At 41.1% G+C, this 15602-nt stretch overlaps 1 protein-coding gene across 6 annotated transcripts in view; it reads right to left on the reverse strand.

Moving 5' to 3' along the window:
• LOC110529645 overlaps nucleotides 1-15602 on the reverse strand; it is a 37696-nt gene that overhangs the window by 19092 nt on the left and 3002 nt on the right. Inside the window, exons 1-8 of one of the 6 annotated variants that reach the window (XM_036985081.1) lie at nucleotides 10406-10681; nucleotides 9751-9764; nucleotides 9389-9583; nucleotides 9048-9253; nucleotides 8745-8789; nucleotides 8575-8603; nucleotides 6757-6802; nucleotides 6064-6518 (exon numbers count right to left, since the gene is read on the reverse strand). In XM_036985081.1, the coding sequence (XP_036840976.1) occupies nucleotides 6441-6518; nucleotides 6757-6802; nucleotides 8575-8603; nucleotides 8745-8789; nucleotides 9048-9253; nucleotides 9389-9583; nucleotides 9751-9764; nucleotides 10406-10413 (621 nt within the window). In that variant the 5' untranslated portion in view covers nucleotides 10414-10681 and the 3' untranslated portion in view covers nucleotides 6064-6440. Of the gene's footprint in view, nucleotides 1-6057; nucleotides 6519-6756; nucleotides 6803-8574; nucleotides 8604-8744; nucleotides 8790-9047; nucleotides 9254-9388; nucleotides 9586-9750; nucleotides 9771-10405; nucleotides 10682-15602 lie in introns of those variants that run through there. The other 5 variants (XM_036985079.1, XM_036985082.1, XM_036985080.1 and 2 more) reach the window with 5 other exon arrangements.

Raw genomic sequence — 15602 nt, forward strand, 5'->3', positions numbered from 1 at the left:
TATCTGAAATGTTGATTTGTCTTAGAATAATTCAGGCTTCCACTGCAAAAATTGAAATCTAAGTAAGATTAAATATCTTAAATAAAGGCAATATATGCTTGTTTTTTTGTCTAATAAGATATTTCTTCTTAAAAATCCAGAAAATCCCATTGTATTGAAGCACTCAAACGCTATGATGAAGGCTTTACCAGATATATTCCCATCACCTGTGGCTCCACTGAATAAGTTAGGACATGCAAGTGAGGCTATGCTTCACATCCTTGAGGTAAGAAATGTGTGCATGTATTAGAATTTTCATTACTTAACCATAACATACAAAGAGTGTGAATTGTCTTTGTGGTCATATTTGTTTTTCTCTTTGTGTTTGTGTCGGTCTGCAGAAGACTCCAACACCTTTCTTCAGGCGAGACCACTCTTCAGCCCTGTCGCGATTCTCTGCGAAACCAACTGCGTACTGGCCATTGGAACCATGCCTGTGGTGACCTTCCCAAAAGAGGACATCTATGCCAGCGTGATATATCTCATGGTGTCATGGTGATGTATCTCACGCCTTTCACCTCACATATCCCAAGTGTATTGCGACACTCCTCTCTGTAGAGGAGTATCGCAATGCATAAATAACAGCGTAACATTTTACATTTCCCTTGACATACACTCAACAACAACAAGTGCAAAGTTGGTTTGATTACAACATCCTAATGTTAATTGTTTAAGTTGCAATGCATTTTTTAAAAGTAAACATGACATACCTTGTAGCTGTTCTTGCCAGTTGATCTGTTTGATTACAAGATAAAATTAAACATACAGGGTGTGTGAGGAGGGAGTGAAGAGGTGGTAGCTGTTGATTACAGTATCTCTATGGTGGTAGCCTAATGACGTTTATTTCATTAGTCTAGAGTGAGTGATCTCAGAACAAGAAAGGGGAATCTGCAGCTCAATATGGCGATCGGAGTATGGGCAAGTGGGTGTGTCCAAAAGGAAAGCAGTGGGTATGTGGAAAGGAGTGGGTGTGTTGAACTGAAAGCAGTGGATGAGTCGAAATGGGAAGGAGTGGGTGAGTCGAAAGGATAGTACTGGGCGTGTGGAAAGGAGTGGGTGTGTCGAAAGGATAGTACTGGGCGTGTGGAAAGGAGTGGGTGTGTCGAAAGGATAGTACTGGGCGTGTGGAAAGGAGTGGGTGTGTCGAAAGTGCTCTGCTGTAGAGGCTAGATGGTTTTCATTAACCTCTCTGCGCACTGAACCCGTTAGCGGTATTAAATTCGACAACATAGGTGATAAATACATAAATAGTCATATTAAACATTCATGAAAATACAAGTGTCTCACATGGTTTGAAAGCCTAGAATCTTGCTAATCCAACTGCGTTGTCAGATTTAAAAAATGAATTTTGCGAAAGAATACGCTGCGATTATCTGAGCACAGACCCCCATATCAAACTACTTATTCAGCCAGCACTTGCGTAACGAAATCACAGATTGCATATAAATAAATTGTTTACCTTTGAAGATCTTGCTCTGGTTGCAATCCCAAGGCTCATTGTTACACAATGAATGGTCTTTTGTTCGGTTAAATCCATTTTTTATAGCCTAACACAAAACATTTTGTGAACGCTTATCTCGTTGAATTTCGGCTCTCATTCAACTTTCGACGTAACATCCAACGTAAAATAGACAGACTTAACCCTGACTTTATCCAGTCATGTTTGGTTTCCTTGCAATCAACTGTTTGTTTGTAACACAACCAAACCTGATGGGTCATTTTGCGGGACGTATTGACCCGGAAAAAACAATTGGAAGACAACAAGCGACGAGCCCATTGTGCACCAATTATATGACCACTGTCTCGTTGATTGACTGTCTTTTAACCCAATTACCACTGATCGTCTTGAAATCTAGCTGGGTAGATAGCCAATGAGCATAGGTAAACGGTAATATCCCATGATTCTTTGTTGTAAGACAAACCTTTCCATTGAACGCTGGCGTAAGGACCGTTCTTTCGCCATTGACAATTCTACCTCGAAGGAGCAAAGCTTATTACGCACGCAGTATTTCGGTGACTTGCATCTTCAGCTGTTTTTTTATCCAACATCATGGCGAATAAGTCAAGGAACGCTAATTCTAAGACTAGATATACGAATGTAGAAACAATTCTAGAGGAAATTCATCGTGAAAGTGAGACAGATCTGCTTTTTTAAAGACTCAATTTTGAAGACTGAAACTGAGGCATATTTTTTGAACGGGAGAGGACATTGTTTTGGACTGGTAAGTTGCTCTCATGCTAATGCCGTTGTTTGAAATTAAATTAATATAAAATATTATTTGTGATTGTTTTTACATTTTATTTGCAATATATAAAGATGTAATGAAATGGGTAAAGTACACATTAGCTAGTCATTGTGAGTGAGGGTCTGTTTGTTTGTATGAGAACGACCATAGCCTATGTCTCTGTGTGTGTGTGTATATATATACTTTTGGCCCTTAGGCACATCCATGCCTGCACAAATATATTTGTGCAAATGAACACTTGTGCCGGGATCAGAAGGAACAGGGCTTGGTGCTGTAGCCAGCAAAGTCCTTGATGCTCCCTCTAATGTAGTGGGTGGGGGCTAGGGTCAGTATGTTATATCTGGAGTACTTTTCCTGTCTTATTCGATGTCTTGTGTGAATTTAAGTCTGCTCTCTCTTTCTCTCCTTTCTCTCGGAGGACCTGAGCTCTTGGACCATGCTTCTACCTGCCATGATGACTCCTTGCTGTCCCCAGTCCACCCGGCCTTGCTGCTGTTCCAGTTTCAACTGTTCTGTCTGCGGCTTTGGAACCCTAAACTGTTCATTTTTAGTCTTGAGGTGCTGTCCTGTTGCACCCTCTACAACCACTGTGATCTCCACCCGGCACAACCAGAAGAGGACTGGCCACCGATCATAGCCTGGTTCCTCTCTAGGTTTCTTCCTAGATTTTTCCTTTCTAGGGAGTTTTTCCTAGCCACCGTGCTTCTACACCTGCATTGCTTGCTGTTTGGGGTTTTAGGCTGGGGCTATATAAATTGATTTGATTTGATAGAGGACTGAGGGTCTTCCAAATATTGAAAGTGTGTAAATAGTTACCCATGTTATTTTGTAAATGTGTGTGTATATATATATATATATATATATATATATATATATATATACAGTGCCTTGCGAAAGTATTCGGCCCCCTTGAACTTTGCGACCTTTTGCCACATTTCAGGCTTCAAACATAAAGATATAACACTGTATTTTTTGTGAAGAATCAACAACAAGTGGGACACAATCATGAAGTGGAACGACATTTATTGGATATTTCAAACTTTTTTAACAAATCAAAAGCTGAAAAATTGGGCGTGCAAAATTATTCAGCCCCCTTTCCCATACTTTGTAGCGCCACTTTTTGCTGCGATTACAGCTGTAAGTCGCTTGGGGTATGTCTCTATCAGTTTTGCACATCGAGAGACTGACATTTTTTCCCATTCCTCCTTGCAAAACAGCTCGAGCTCAGTGAGGTTGGATGGAGAGCATTTATGAACAGCAGTTTTCAGTTCTTTCCACAGATTCTCGATTGGATTCAGGTCTGGACTTTGACTTGGCCATTCTAACACCTGGATATGTTTATTTTTGAACCATTCCATTGTAGATTTTGCTTTATGTTTTGGATCATTGTCTTGTTGGAAGACAAATCTCCGTCCCAGTCTCAGGTCTTTTGCAGACTCCATCAGGTTTTCTTCCAGAATGGTCCTGTATTTGGCTCCATCCATCTTCCCATCAATTTTAACCATCTTCCCTGTCCCTGCTGAAGAAAAGCAGGCCCAAACCATGATGCTGCCACCACCATGTTTGACAGTGGGGATGGTGTGTTCAGCTGTGTTGCTTTTACGCCAAACATAACGTTTTGCATTGTTGCCAATTTTGTTTTCATCTGACCAGAGCACCTTCTTCCACATGTTTGGTGTGTCTCCCAGGTGGCTTGTGGCAAACTTAAAACAACACTTTTTATGAACATCTTTAAGAAATGGCTTTCTTCTTGCCACTCTTCCATAAAGGCCAGATTTGTGCAATATACGACTGATTGTTGTCCTATGGACAGAGTCTCCCACCTCAGCTGTAGATCTCTGCAGTTCATCCAGAGTGATCATGGGCCTCTTGGCTGCATCTCTGATCAGTCTTCTCCTTGTATGAGCTGAAAGTTTAGAGGGACGGCCAGGTCTTGGTAGATTTGCAGTGGTCTGATACTCCTTCCATTTCAATATTATCGCTTGCACAGTGCTCCTTGGGATGTTTAAAGCTTGGGAAATCATTTTGTATCCAAATCCGGCTTTAAACTTCTTCACAACAGTATCTCGGACCTGCCTGGTGTGTTCCTTGTTCTTCATGATGCTCTCTGCGCTTTTAACGGACCTCTGAGACTATCACAGTGCAGGTGCATTTATACGGAGACTTGATTACACACAGGTGGATTGTATTTATCATCATTAGTCATTTAGGTCAACATTGGATCATTCAGAGATCCTCACTGAACTTCTGGAGAGAGTTTGCTGCACTGAAAGTAAAGGGGCTGAATAATTTTGCACGCCCAATTTTTCAGTTTTTGATTTGTTAAAAAAGTTTGAAATATCCAATAAATGTCGTTCCATTTCATGATTGTGTCCCACTTATTGTTGATTCTTCACAAAAAAATACAGTTTTATATCTTTGTTTGAAGCCTGAAATGTGGCAAAAGGTCGCAAAGTTCAAGGGGGCCGAATACTTTTGCAATGCACTGTACATATACATATGAGATGAGTAATGTAGGGTATGTAAACATTATATTAAGTAGCATTGTTTAAAGTGGCTAGTGATATGTTTTTACCTCAATTTCCATTATTAAAGTGGCTGGAGTTGAGTCAGTGTGTTAGCAGCAGCCACTCAATGTTAGGGGTGGCTGTTTAACAGTCTGATGGCCTTGAGATAGAAACTGTTTTTCAGTCTCTCGGTCCCTGCTTTGATCCACCTGTACTGACCTCGCCTTCTGGATGTTAGTGGGGGGAACAGGCAGTGGCTCGGGTTGGTTGTTGTCCTTGATGATCTTTATGGCCTTCCTGTGACATTGGGTGGTGTAGGTGTCCTGGAGGGCAGATAGTTTGCCCCCGGTGATGCGTTGTGCAGACCTCACTACCCTCTGGAGATCGTCTAATGAATTAACGGACAAAGGCACAGCGTACGTAGAGTTCCACATGTTAATTAATTGAAACTCACAAAAATAATAAAGAGCAACGAAACGTGACGTTCTGTTCCGCTCACAGGCATCAACACAAAAACAAGATTCCACAAAATCCCAGTGGGAAAAGGCTGCCTAAATATTATCCCCAATCAGAGACAATGATAGACAGCTGCCTCTAATTGGGAACCATACCAGGCCAATATAGAAATTCAAGAACCTAGAGTACCCACCCTAGTCACACCCCGACCTAACCAAATTAGAGAATAAAAGGCTCTCTAAGGTCAGGGCACATTGTTGGCTATGCATCGTTTCATTACCTAAACAATAACAACAAATAAAGAAAATGACTTTTGTATACAGGAAGCCCACATTTAAACAAAGATTATAAATGGGGTGGTTCGAGCCCTGAATGCTGATTGTCAGACAGCCGTGGTATATCAGGCCATATACCACTGGTATGACAAAACATTTATTTTTACTGCTCTAATTACGTTGGTAACCAGTTTATAATAACTATAAGGCACCTCTGGGCTTTGTCCAGGCACTCTGTGTTGCATCATGTGTAAGAACAGCCCTTAGCCGTGGTATATTGGCCATATACCACACCCCCTCATATATTTTCATTCTGATATTTCAGGAGTAGCACCCCCAGGACCCCTACTTCCTGCGGCTATGCATAGCGGTAGTTTTAGTTCATGGTTGACACAACTTGTTGGCCATTAGTCAATCAGCGTTTCTCAACCAGTGCAAACTGGTATTTTTACGACTACACAACTGGTAAATACCACCTTCCCACTTGGTTAACAAAGCAGCATCACTCCTACCCCAATACAGGTTCATGTTCTTAATGTCAAAGCGTAATGATGACTATTTGTGCTTCATCAATCACACACTCATAAAGCAACTGAAATTAAATGACTTTAATATTTAAAAGAAGGGCAGTCAAAGCAGAACAAAGTGACAACAGAATATACTATCAGAGTAGTCCTACAATATTACATGAGCATCATGCCATCTTAAACTACTATACTATCCTAATAGATAGATAGAGGTAGGTAGAGTAGGTGCTTTATTAGGCTTTATTCTTTATTTTTAATGTATAATTAAGTCAGTTTATCTGTGTTGTCTGTGTAATGTATATGGTTTATTCATCTGTTGATGTTTAGACCTACTTGCTCTATTTCCATTAGGTTATTATGATAAACCTCATTGTTTCCAGAAAGAAACAATCAAAAATACCACCAAACACAAAAAAACAAGAAACATAATGAGCCCAACAACACATGCAAATGGTGATCTCTGGCAACCTGTAAGAGAGTAGAAAACATTAAAAGCTGTATGTCAGTTAGCCACAGTAAAGTACAATTATCACAACAGTCAATGATTCTGAAATGCAAACAATATAACCTCTATAAAAACATGTCATAATTACCAACAACTACATATATGGATTATATAGTTATTAGTTATGAATATAACATGTATATAAGCAACTGTAAATAGTGTAATGTTGTAGAATTTAGTTTTAATTAATGATGGACTTACAACTCCTGTCTGCCCTGATGCAATCAAGGACACTGGAACACACCATCTGGAAATTAAAACAATTGGAAAAAGACACATTGGCTTCAAAACCTTCAGAATAGTATGGAGGTTGTACTGTATATGTACTACATTATTAGCAACATGTAGACCTCTGAATAGGACTTTGACCAACAATACAAAAGAAGAAATCATGAAAATAAAGATAGACCCTGCTTGTAAAGGCACTTGAAATGAGAAAGTGGTGGATGCGGTCAAACACTGCTTCCATCTGTTAACAGTCTGTTTTTCTTACAGGCATCAACACTGATCCCCCAAAAGCAGTTTTCTTAAATGACAAGGGAATGTGTTATATAAATATTCATACACATAGCTCATATAAACAAAGACATTCCGTCGTAAGAACACATACACCCAGCCATAAGACTGACCCCCTCTTCCTTATATAAACACACATCTCATCTCCCTCTAACTGGCCGGTCCCAAGAGCAAAGCACTTTTGCTGTGCACCAATGGGGCCCGCTCTGGCTAGAGCAAGGCCCGCCTCCAACCCTCCGACCAGTCAAGAAGACCGAAACGACAAGACTCCACCTACTTTATTCTATGTATAAAAATGTATGTAACCATTGTATAGGCCTCTTTTTCACCTGGCTCCTTGCCGAGTTATGTGAACTAGGTCCGTGCACGTAAAACTGCGGGACAAGATATCTCTGACTCATTAAAACTGTCTTTCGTTACAACTGAAATCCACTCTGTCCAGCGTCCGTGATTTGGTCTCAACTCTCCAGTATTTGAACACTAACAGAATTGGTAGCAGAGGATGGTTGTTCTTGAATTCGATCTATTATAAGTTAGTGTGAGAGGACGAGACTGATCACGGCTAAAAAATCAGACAGAAGAGTGACTTCCCCAGCCATTCATCTTGCCTCAGGAAATCTGATCGGAGCGCTCTATATAAAGGTGAGCAGAGCCCGTTATATCGAAATCTGCATATTGTATTATAGCCTAAACCAAATTTTGATCAGAAAGTACTGGGCGTGAGTATGAATCGGTGCCCAAATTTTTTACATAAGAACCTAAGACATTGATTAAAGATATCTTGTTTCGTAAAAAAAAATATATATATATATATTCTTATTAATGGGCCTATACTCAGTTATTTTAATAGGAATGTGTGAATTGTGATTGACCAATGTGTTAAATTCCTCCAGGGACCCTATTTGTTCTGAAATCTGCATAGAAAACTGTCCTAATTATATATGTATTGGGTTGTGTATAGAGGTGACGTTAAATAGTGGCTGTGTTTTAACACGTAATGGACACAATTATGGATGTTGGAAATTCAATGAGAATTTCATACGAATGAATGAATTATAGATGAACCGAATCTGCAAGTAAGGTCTTGTGGAGGTGTGGTTATAGATGAACCGAATCTGCAAGTAAGGTCTTGTGGAGGTGTGGTTATAGATGAACCGAATCTGCAAGTAAGGTCTTGTGGAGGTGTGGTTATAGATGAACCGAATCTGCAAGTAAGGTCTTGTGGAGGTGTGGTTATAGATGAACCGAATCTGCAAGTAAAAATGTCCTATTTTTGATACGTTCTATACTATCGAATATAGTCTTGTGGAGGTGGGGTTATAGTTGAATTATGGATGAACCGGATCTGCAAGTAAAATCTCCTGTTGATACACATAACATCGAATAGGTCTTGTGGAGGTGTGGTTGGATTGAATGAATCTGCATGAAAAATGCCCTATTAAATGTAAATATTATACATAATGTATATATCATATTAATATATGATTTGTAGCTAGTACTTACCTCCAATAAATGTGTGCTGCGACAGAGAGCTTACAAATTACAAAAAAAAATGGATCTCTATAAACTACATGAAATAAAATGAAAAGATGCATCAGACTAAAATATGACATCATACAGTGGTATAAAACTGTTGAGTTAAGTGGCAGCTCCTAAAATGAAAATATACATACTGGCCTGTTTCTGTGATCAGGGATGTCCACGATGGCATCTATCACCTATGAATACAATATTTAAATGTATTGAATAAAGAAGTTCAGTATAATTTGATAAAAAATAACAAATACTCAAATTTAATTTAAAACATTATTTACACTCTTGGACCCTGTCTAATAAAATGCTTCAGTTAAAATGTCTGCTTTTGCATAGTACATAGTACATAGTTTTTGCTAACCAGCTGAGTCTGGTTTGTGTGTCCAATTCATGAATGATCATGACTGAATGACAGATATACACATAGAACATGGGTGAACTACCTTTGGCTTCATGTTCAGCCGGTTCCGAATTTTACCAACTGCTGCTTTGTTGCGAGGACAGTTCAGTAGTCCTCCCTTACTCTCATGGAACAGACAGTCCACTGTGAGTATTACATCACTTCTGGTCACTAGTCTGCTGCTGTCAGGTACAGCGCACTCTGGGTTAAAATAGTGATGCAGGACTACCAGAATGACGTCTTTACCCTCTGTCAAAAGAATGAGGGACAAAGCATTTATTCATGTCATTAGCCACTTGATACATGTTCTATCTAGATCAACTCTGATATGGAGATAGAAGAGACAGTAATATAGTTTTAGAGGATACTTTGGGGTTTGGCTACCTGGAATCTGCGGCAGTGCTACCTCAATATCAGTACCAGCACGAGAGACGATGGGACAGAAAGCCATGATGATATCACTCTGCTCTGGTGACAGCACTTCAGTGAATCCTCCTCCAAGTTGTCTCATAAACTGATTATGAGAACTCATAGTCTTGCCAATGGTGATGGTGTAGTACCTCATCAACCTTGGCACCTCTGTTTAATAATGGACAAAAAAAGAAAAGTCAAGTACAGACTCTAAAACTAAAAGTAGCAATGTTTTGGTTTAGATCACTGCCCAGACAGCTATAAGCCTAACCTAAGATCTGACCTTAAACATTATTTAAATAAGTGGTAGGTCTGTGTCCTGTTAAAATAATTACCTCTGCGTTCCATTCTGGACATGTAAGTGGAGTAAACAGGGAAGAAATATGCATCATGTAACAGACAATAAAATACATATCTTACTGTATAACATAACAACCAGTGTGCAGACAATATAAGTATTTCAAGTCATCTTTCACTTTCATTCTGACTATGACAGACCCCTCTGAGATAAGCTGTGCAGTCTCCCGCCCACATCCCCTCTTGCATTTATTGGACCATGTGATCTACAGAAAACATAAAGTGAAAGTGGATTGCTCACATCTATTTTACACCCATATAATTAGTATCATAAACCTCATCATATTTTCCAATATGCACCAATAGCCTATACACACCACATCAATTTGACTTATTCATAAATCATAGTGGTGTTACGATAACTCATGCATTGCTCATTGTTCATCCTTCCTTGAGTTTTCAGACAGGTGCACTCCTAAGAACAACTAATCTGAGACATAATGACTTCATTTACACAGGCAGACCAATTCTGAAGTTTTGACAATTTATTTAAAAAAGAGCTGATCTTATTGTTCAAAAGACTTCGTTGTTTAAGTACAGATATCAATTGAACAAACGATACACAGATCAGATCTGCCTTTAACTGTATCATGTCTAAGTTCGTGCTAAATGTAAAGAGGAAAATTGACTTACTGAACCATAATGGTGTGTGAATTTCTTTGGATGATGACTATTGAAAGACAATCAGACTCCCTTCTTTGATGCCCAGAGGAAAGTGAAAAGTTCACAGCTTGAGGGAAAAGAGGAGGAGAGATGGTTTTATCAGAAACAGCTTCACTTTCATATTCAAGAGACACTATAGCAGGCTTTTAAAACTACAGCATCACCTGTTTTTTCAACTGGCATTTAGTTAAAGATTGGTATGCAATAGTGAACCATTAGCCTCCAAAACAACCTAAAAAGCATCTATAACGATCGTTGTAAAAGTAAAAAGAAAAGAAAAAGGGATAACTTGTCACTAACGCTATGAGTATTATTCAGACAGAAATCGCATCCAGTATTGTTCATTTGTTTTGTTAGACTTCAGTGCGGCTTTTGACGTTATTGATCATTAGATTAGATTAGATTAAACTTTATTGTCATGGAACAAGTACACTACAACGAAATGCAGTTTGCATCTGACCAGAAGTGCAAATAAAAGAGTGCAAAAAATGTACAAGTGAAACAATTAAATACAATGTATGTTATTAAGTGGGATGTATAAATGTGCAATGAAGGCAAATGGCAAGTACAAATGTGCAATGAAGGCAAATGGCAAGTACAAATGACAAGTCTTAATGTGCAATGAAGGCAAATTGAAAGTACAAATGACAAGTCTTAATGTGCAATGAAGGCAAATTGAAAGTGAAAAGATGCATGCAACTGAATTTCAGGGATAGCAGCAATGAGGTTACTGAGGTAGACATGTACAACTGAAACATTTCCTTAATCAGACTTTGAAAAGCAATGTCAGAGTCCAGTAGTACCGTGAAGAATGCAAAGAGAGTAATGCAACAAGGTCCCTGAGAGGCAGTACTAAGCGGTGGGCAGGTGGATATAGCTAGTGCAGTGTCATAGAGCTCATAGTCTGCTGCTGAAAAAACGTATGTGTGATGGCTTTACACCCCCAGCTATATTTATGATAAAGAGTTACCTATCTAACAGAACACAGAGGGTGTTCTTTAATGGAAGCCTTTCCACCATAATCCAGGTAAAATCAGGATTTCCCCATGGCAGCTGTCTAGGCCCATTACGTTTTTTAATTTTTACTAATGACATGCCACTGGCTTTGAGTAAAGCCAGAGTTTCTATACATGTCAGCTACTACAGCGACTGAAATGACTGCCACACCTAACAAAGAGTTGCAGTTAGTTTCAGAGTGGGTGGCAAGGAATAAGTTAGTCCTTGTAAGCGGTGCGTAACTGGCTGCAGGGAAGTCAGGCGCAGGAGAGCAGAAAGGGGTAACAACCGGAGCAGTTTAATGTTGCAAAAACCCAAACTGCACCCAGAACAGCAAAATACGGGTAGAAATAACCCGTCGCACACCAGTCTGAAATGTACAATACACTTACAACAAACAATTCCACACACAGACATGGGGGGAACAGAATGGAGCAAACGGTGTACGCCGGGGCCTCCTCGATGTCCAGAGGGAGGCGGAGGAACCTCCCGCACCTCAGACTCCTGGAGCGAACCAGCCACCACCGGCCTGAGGAGAGACACATGGAACGAGGGGTTAATACGGTAATCGGGGGGAGCTGTTACCTGAAACACACCTCGTTCAGTCTCCTCAGGACTTTAAATGGCCCCACAAACCCCGGACCCCGCCTCCGGCAGGGCAGGCTGAGGGGCATGTTTCGGGTGACGGTCTGTGCTGGCTTTCTGGCGCAGCACGGCGCACTGAAGGTGGACATGGGCGGCGTCCCATGTCTCCTCCGCACGCTGGAATCTCCACCGCAGGAGCCTCGGTCTCTGACTCTGATGCCAAGGAGCCAGAACCGGCAGATACCCCAGTACGCACTGGAAGGGGGAGAGGTTAGTTGAGGAGTGGCGAAACAAGTTCTGGGCCATCTCTGCCCAGGGCACGAACGCCGCCCACTCCCCCGGCCGGTCCTAGCAATAAGACCGCAGAAACCTACCCACATCCTGGTTAACCTGTCTGATACAAGTGGGATGCTAGCGTCCCACCTCGACAACAGCCAGTGAAATTGTAGTGCGCCAAATTCAAAACAACAGAAATCCCATAATTAAAATTCCTCGAACATACAAGTATTATACACCATTTTAAAGATACATTTCTTGTAAATCCAACCACAGTGTCCGATTTCAAATAGGCTTTACGGCGAAAGCACACTTTGTGATTATGTTAGGTCAGCGCCTAGACACAGAAAACCATACAGCCATTTTCTAGCCAAGGAGAGGGCTCAAAAAAGTCAGGAATAGCGATTAAATGAATCACTAACCTTTGATGATCTTCATCAGATGGCACTCCCAGGTCTCCATGTTAGACAACAAATGTTTGTTTTGATCAACAAAGTTCATCTTTATGTCCAAATACCTGCGTTTAGTTCAGAAATCCAAAGGCACAATGCGAGCTCATAACACCAAGACAAAAAGTCAAAAAAAGTACAATAAAAGATAGTAGAAACATGTCAAACGATGTTTAAAATCAATCCTCAGGTTGTTTTTGTCATAAATAATCAATATTTCAACTGGACAAAAGCTTCTTCAATGGAAAAGGTAAACAAGAAATGCACACTCCTGATCACGCGCTTGGTTCATGTCTGGAAATTTCCACTGTCCTCTCATTGAAAGCGGTGTATCTCCCTCATTTTTCAAAGTAAAAGCCTGAAACAATGCCTAAAGACGGGTCACATGTAGAGGAAGCTATAGAGTGTGAACTGAGTCCTATGTCTTTGTATGGTGGATAGGCTTTCAGTGGAAAAACAGCCTTTCAAAATAATAGTACTTCCTGGTTGGATTGTCCTCGGGTTTTCGCCTGCCATATCAGTTGTTATACTGACAGACATTATTTTAACAGTTTTGTAAACTTTAGAGTGTTTTCTATCCAAATCTACTAATTATCTGCATACCCTAGCTTATGGGCCTGAGTAGCAGGCAGTTTAATTTGAGCACGCTTTTCATCCAAAATTCCGAATGCTGCCCTTTACCCCCCTCAAGCCAATGTCTCCATGCCTTCAAAGCCTTGACGACAGCCAACAGCTCCCGGTCCCCCACGTCATAGTTTTGCTCCACCTGGCTGAGCTTCCTCGAGAAGAAGGCACAAGGGTGGAGCTTCGGTGGCGTACCCGAGCGCTGAGAGAGCACGGCTCCTATCCCAGCCTTGGACGCTTCCACCTCCACTGTGAACGCCAAAGAGGGATCCGGATGGGCCTGCACGGGAGCCAAGGTAAACAGAGCCCTTAGGTGTGGCAGGGTAGCCTAGTGGTTAGAGCGTTGGACTAGTAACCGAAAGGTTGCAAGTTCAAATCCCCGAGCTGACAAGGTACAAATCTGTCATTCTGCCCCTGAACAGGCAATTAACCCACTGTTCCTAGGCTATCATTGAAAATAAGAATTTGTTCTTATCTGACTTGCCTAGTAAAATAAATTAGGTGAGTGAGAATTTTAACAAAGATAATCTGAAAACAAGGCTCTCTAAATTTTAACAACATATCGAATGCGCGACCCGGGCAGGCAGCATTCTGGATCATTGCTCCTCTAACTTCCCGCGACGCATACAAAGCCCTCCCTCGCCCTCCTTTTGGCAAATCTGATCACGACTCCATTATGTTGCCCCCAGCCTATAGACAGAAACTAAAACAGGAAACGGCCGTGCTCAGGTCTGTTCAACGCTGGTCTGACCAGTCAGATTCCACGTTTCAAGATTGTTTCGATGTTGTACCAACGGTGACAATTAAAACCTTCCCCAACCAGAAACCATGGATTGATGGCAGCGTTCACGCAAAACTGAAAGCGCGAACCACTGCTTTCAATCATGGCAAGGCAAACAGAAACATGACCGAATACAAACAGTGTAGCTATTCCCTCAGCAAGGCAATCAAACAAGCAAAGTGTCAGTTTAGAGACAAAGTAGAGTCACAATTCAACGGCTCAGACACGAGACGCATGTGGCAGGGTCTACAGTCAATCACGGATTACAAAAAGAAAAGAATCCCTGTCGAGGACACCGATGTCTTGTTCCCAGACAAAGCTAAGGTAACTGATCTAAATGACTATCGCCCCGTAGCACTCACTTCCGTCATCATGAAGGGCTTTGAGAGACTAGTCAAGGACCATATCACCTCCACCCTACCTGACACCCTAGACCGACTCCAATTTGCTTACCGCCCCACTAGGTCCACAGACGACGCAATCACACTGCCCTAACCCATCTGGCCAAGAGGAATACCTATGTAAGAATGCTGTTCAATGATTACAGCTCAGCATTTAACACCATAGTACCCTCCAAACTCGTCTCGACCCCGCCCTGTGCAACTGGATCATGGACTTCCTGACGGGCAGCTCCCAGGTGGTGAGGGTAGAAAACAACATCTCCACCCCGCTGATCCTCAACACTGGAGCCCCACAAGGAGCCAATTATTCCTTAGGCCGCCTCTCCTTCCAGTTCTTTGCTGCCAATGACTGGAACGAACTGTAAAAATCTCTGAAGCTGGAGACTCTTACCTCCCCCACTAGCTTTAAGCACCAGCTGTCAGAGCAGCTCACAGATTACTAGACCTGTACATAGCTCATCTGTAAATAGCCCATCCAATCTACCTCATCCCCATACTGTATTAATTTATTTATTTATCTTGCTCCTTTGCACCTCAGTATCTCTATGTGCACATTCATCTTCTGCACACCCTACCATTCCAGTGTTTAATTGCTATATTGTAATTACTTCGCCACCATGGCCTATGTATTGCCTTATACCTCTCTTATCCTACCTCATTTGCACATGCTGTATATAGATTTTTCTACTGTATTATTGATTGTATGTTTGTTTATTCCATATGTAACTGTGTTGTTGTGTGTCGAACTGCTTTGCTTTATCTTGGCCAGGTCGCAGTTGAAAATGAGAACTTTTTCTCAACTAGCCTACCTGGTTAAATAAAGGTTAAATAACACAAATAAAATAAAAAAAAAATGATTGGACATTATTTGTAATGGCACACACCTGTCTATATAAGTTCCCACAGTTGACAGCCCATGACAGAGCAAAAAGCAAGCCATGAGGTTGAAGAAATTGTCTGTAGAGCTCAGAGACAGAATTATGTCAAGGCACAGATCTGGGGAAGGGTACGAACAAATGTCTGCAGCATTGAAGGTCCCCAAGAAAACAGTGGCC

This window comes from Oncorhynchus mykiss, chromosome 8 (assembly GCF_013265735.2).
Source record: "Oncorhynchus mykiss isolate Arlee chromosome 8, USDA_OmykA_1.1, whole genome shotgun sequence".
Lineage (NCBI taxonomy): Eukaryota > Metazoa > Chordata > Actinopteri > Salmoniformes > Salmonidae > Oncorhynchus > Oncorhynchus mykiss.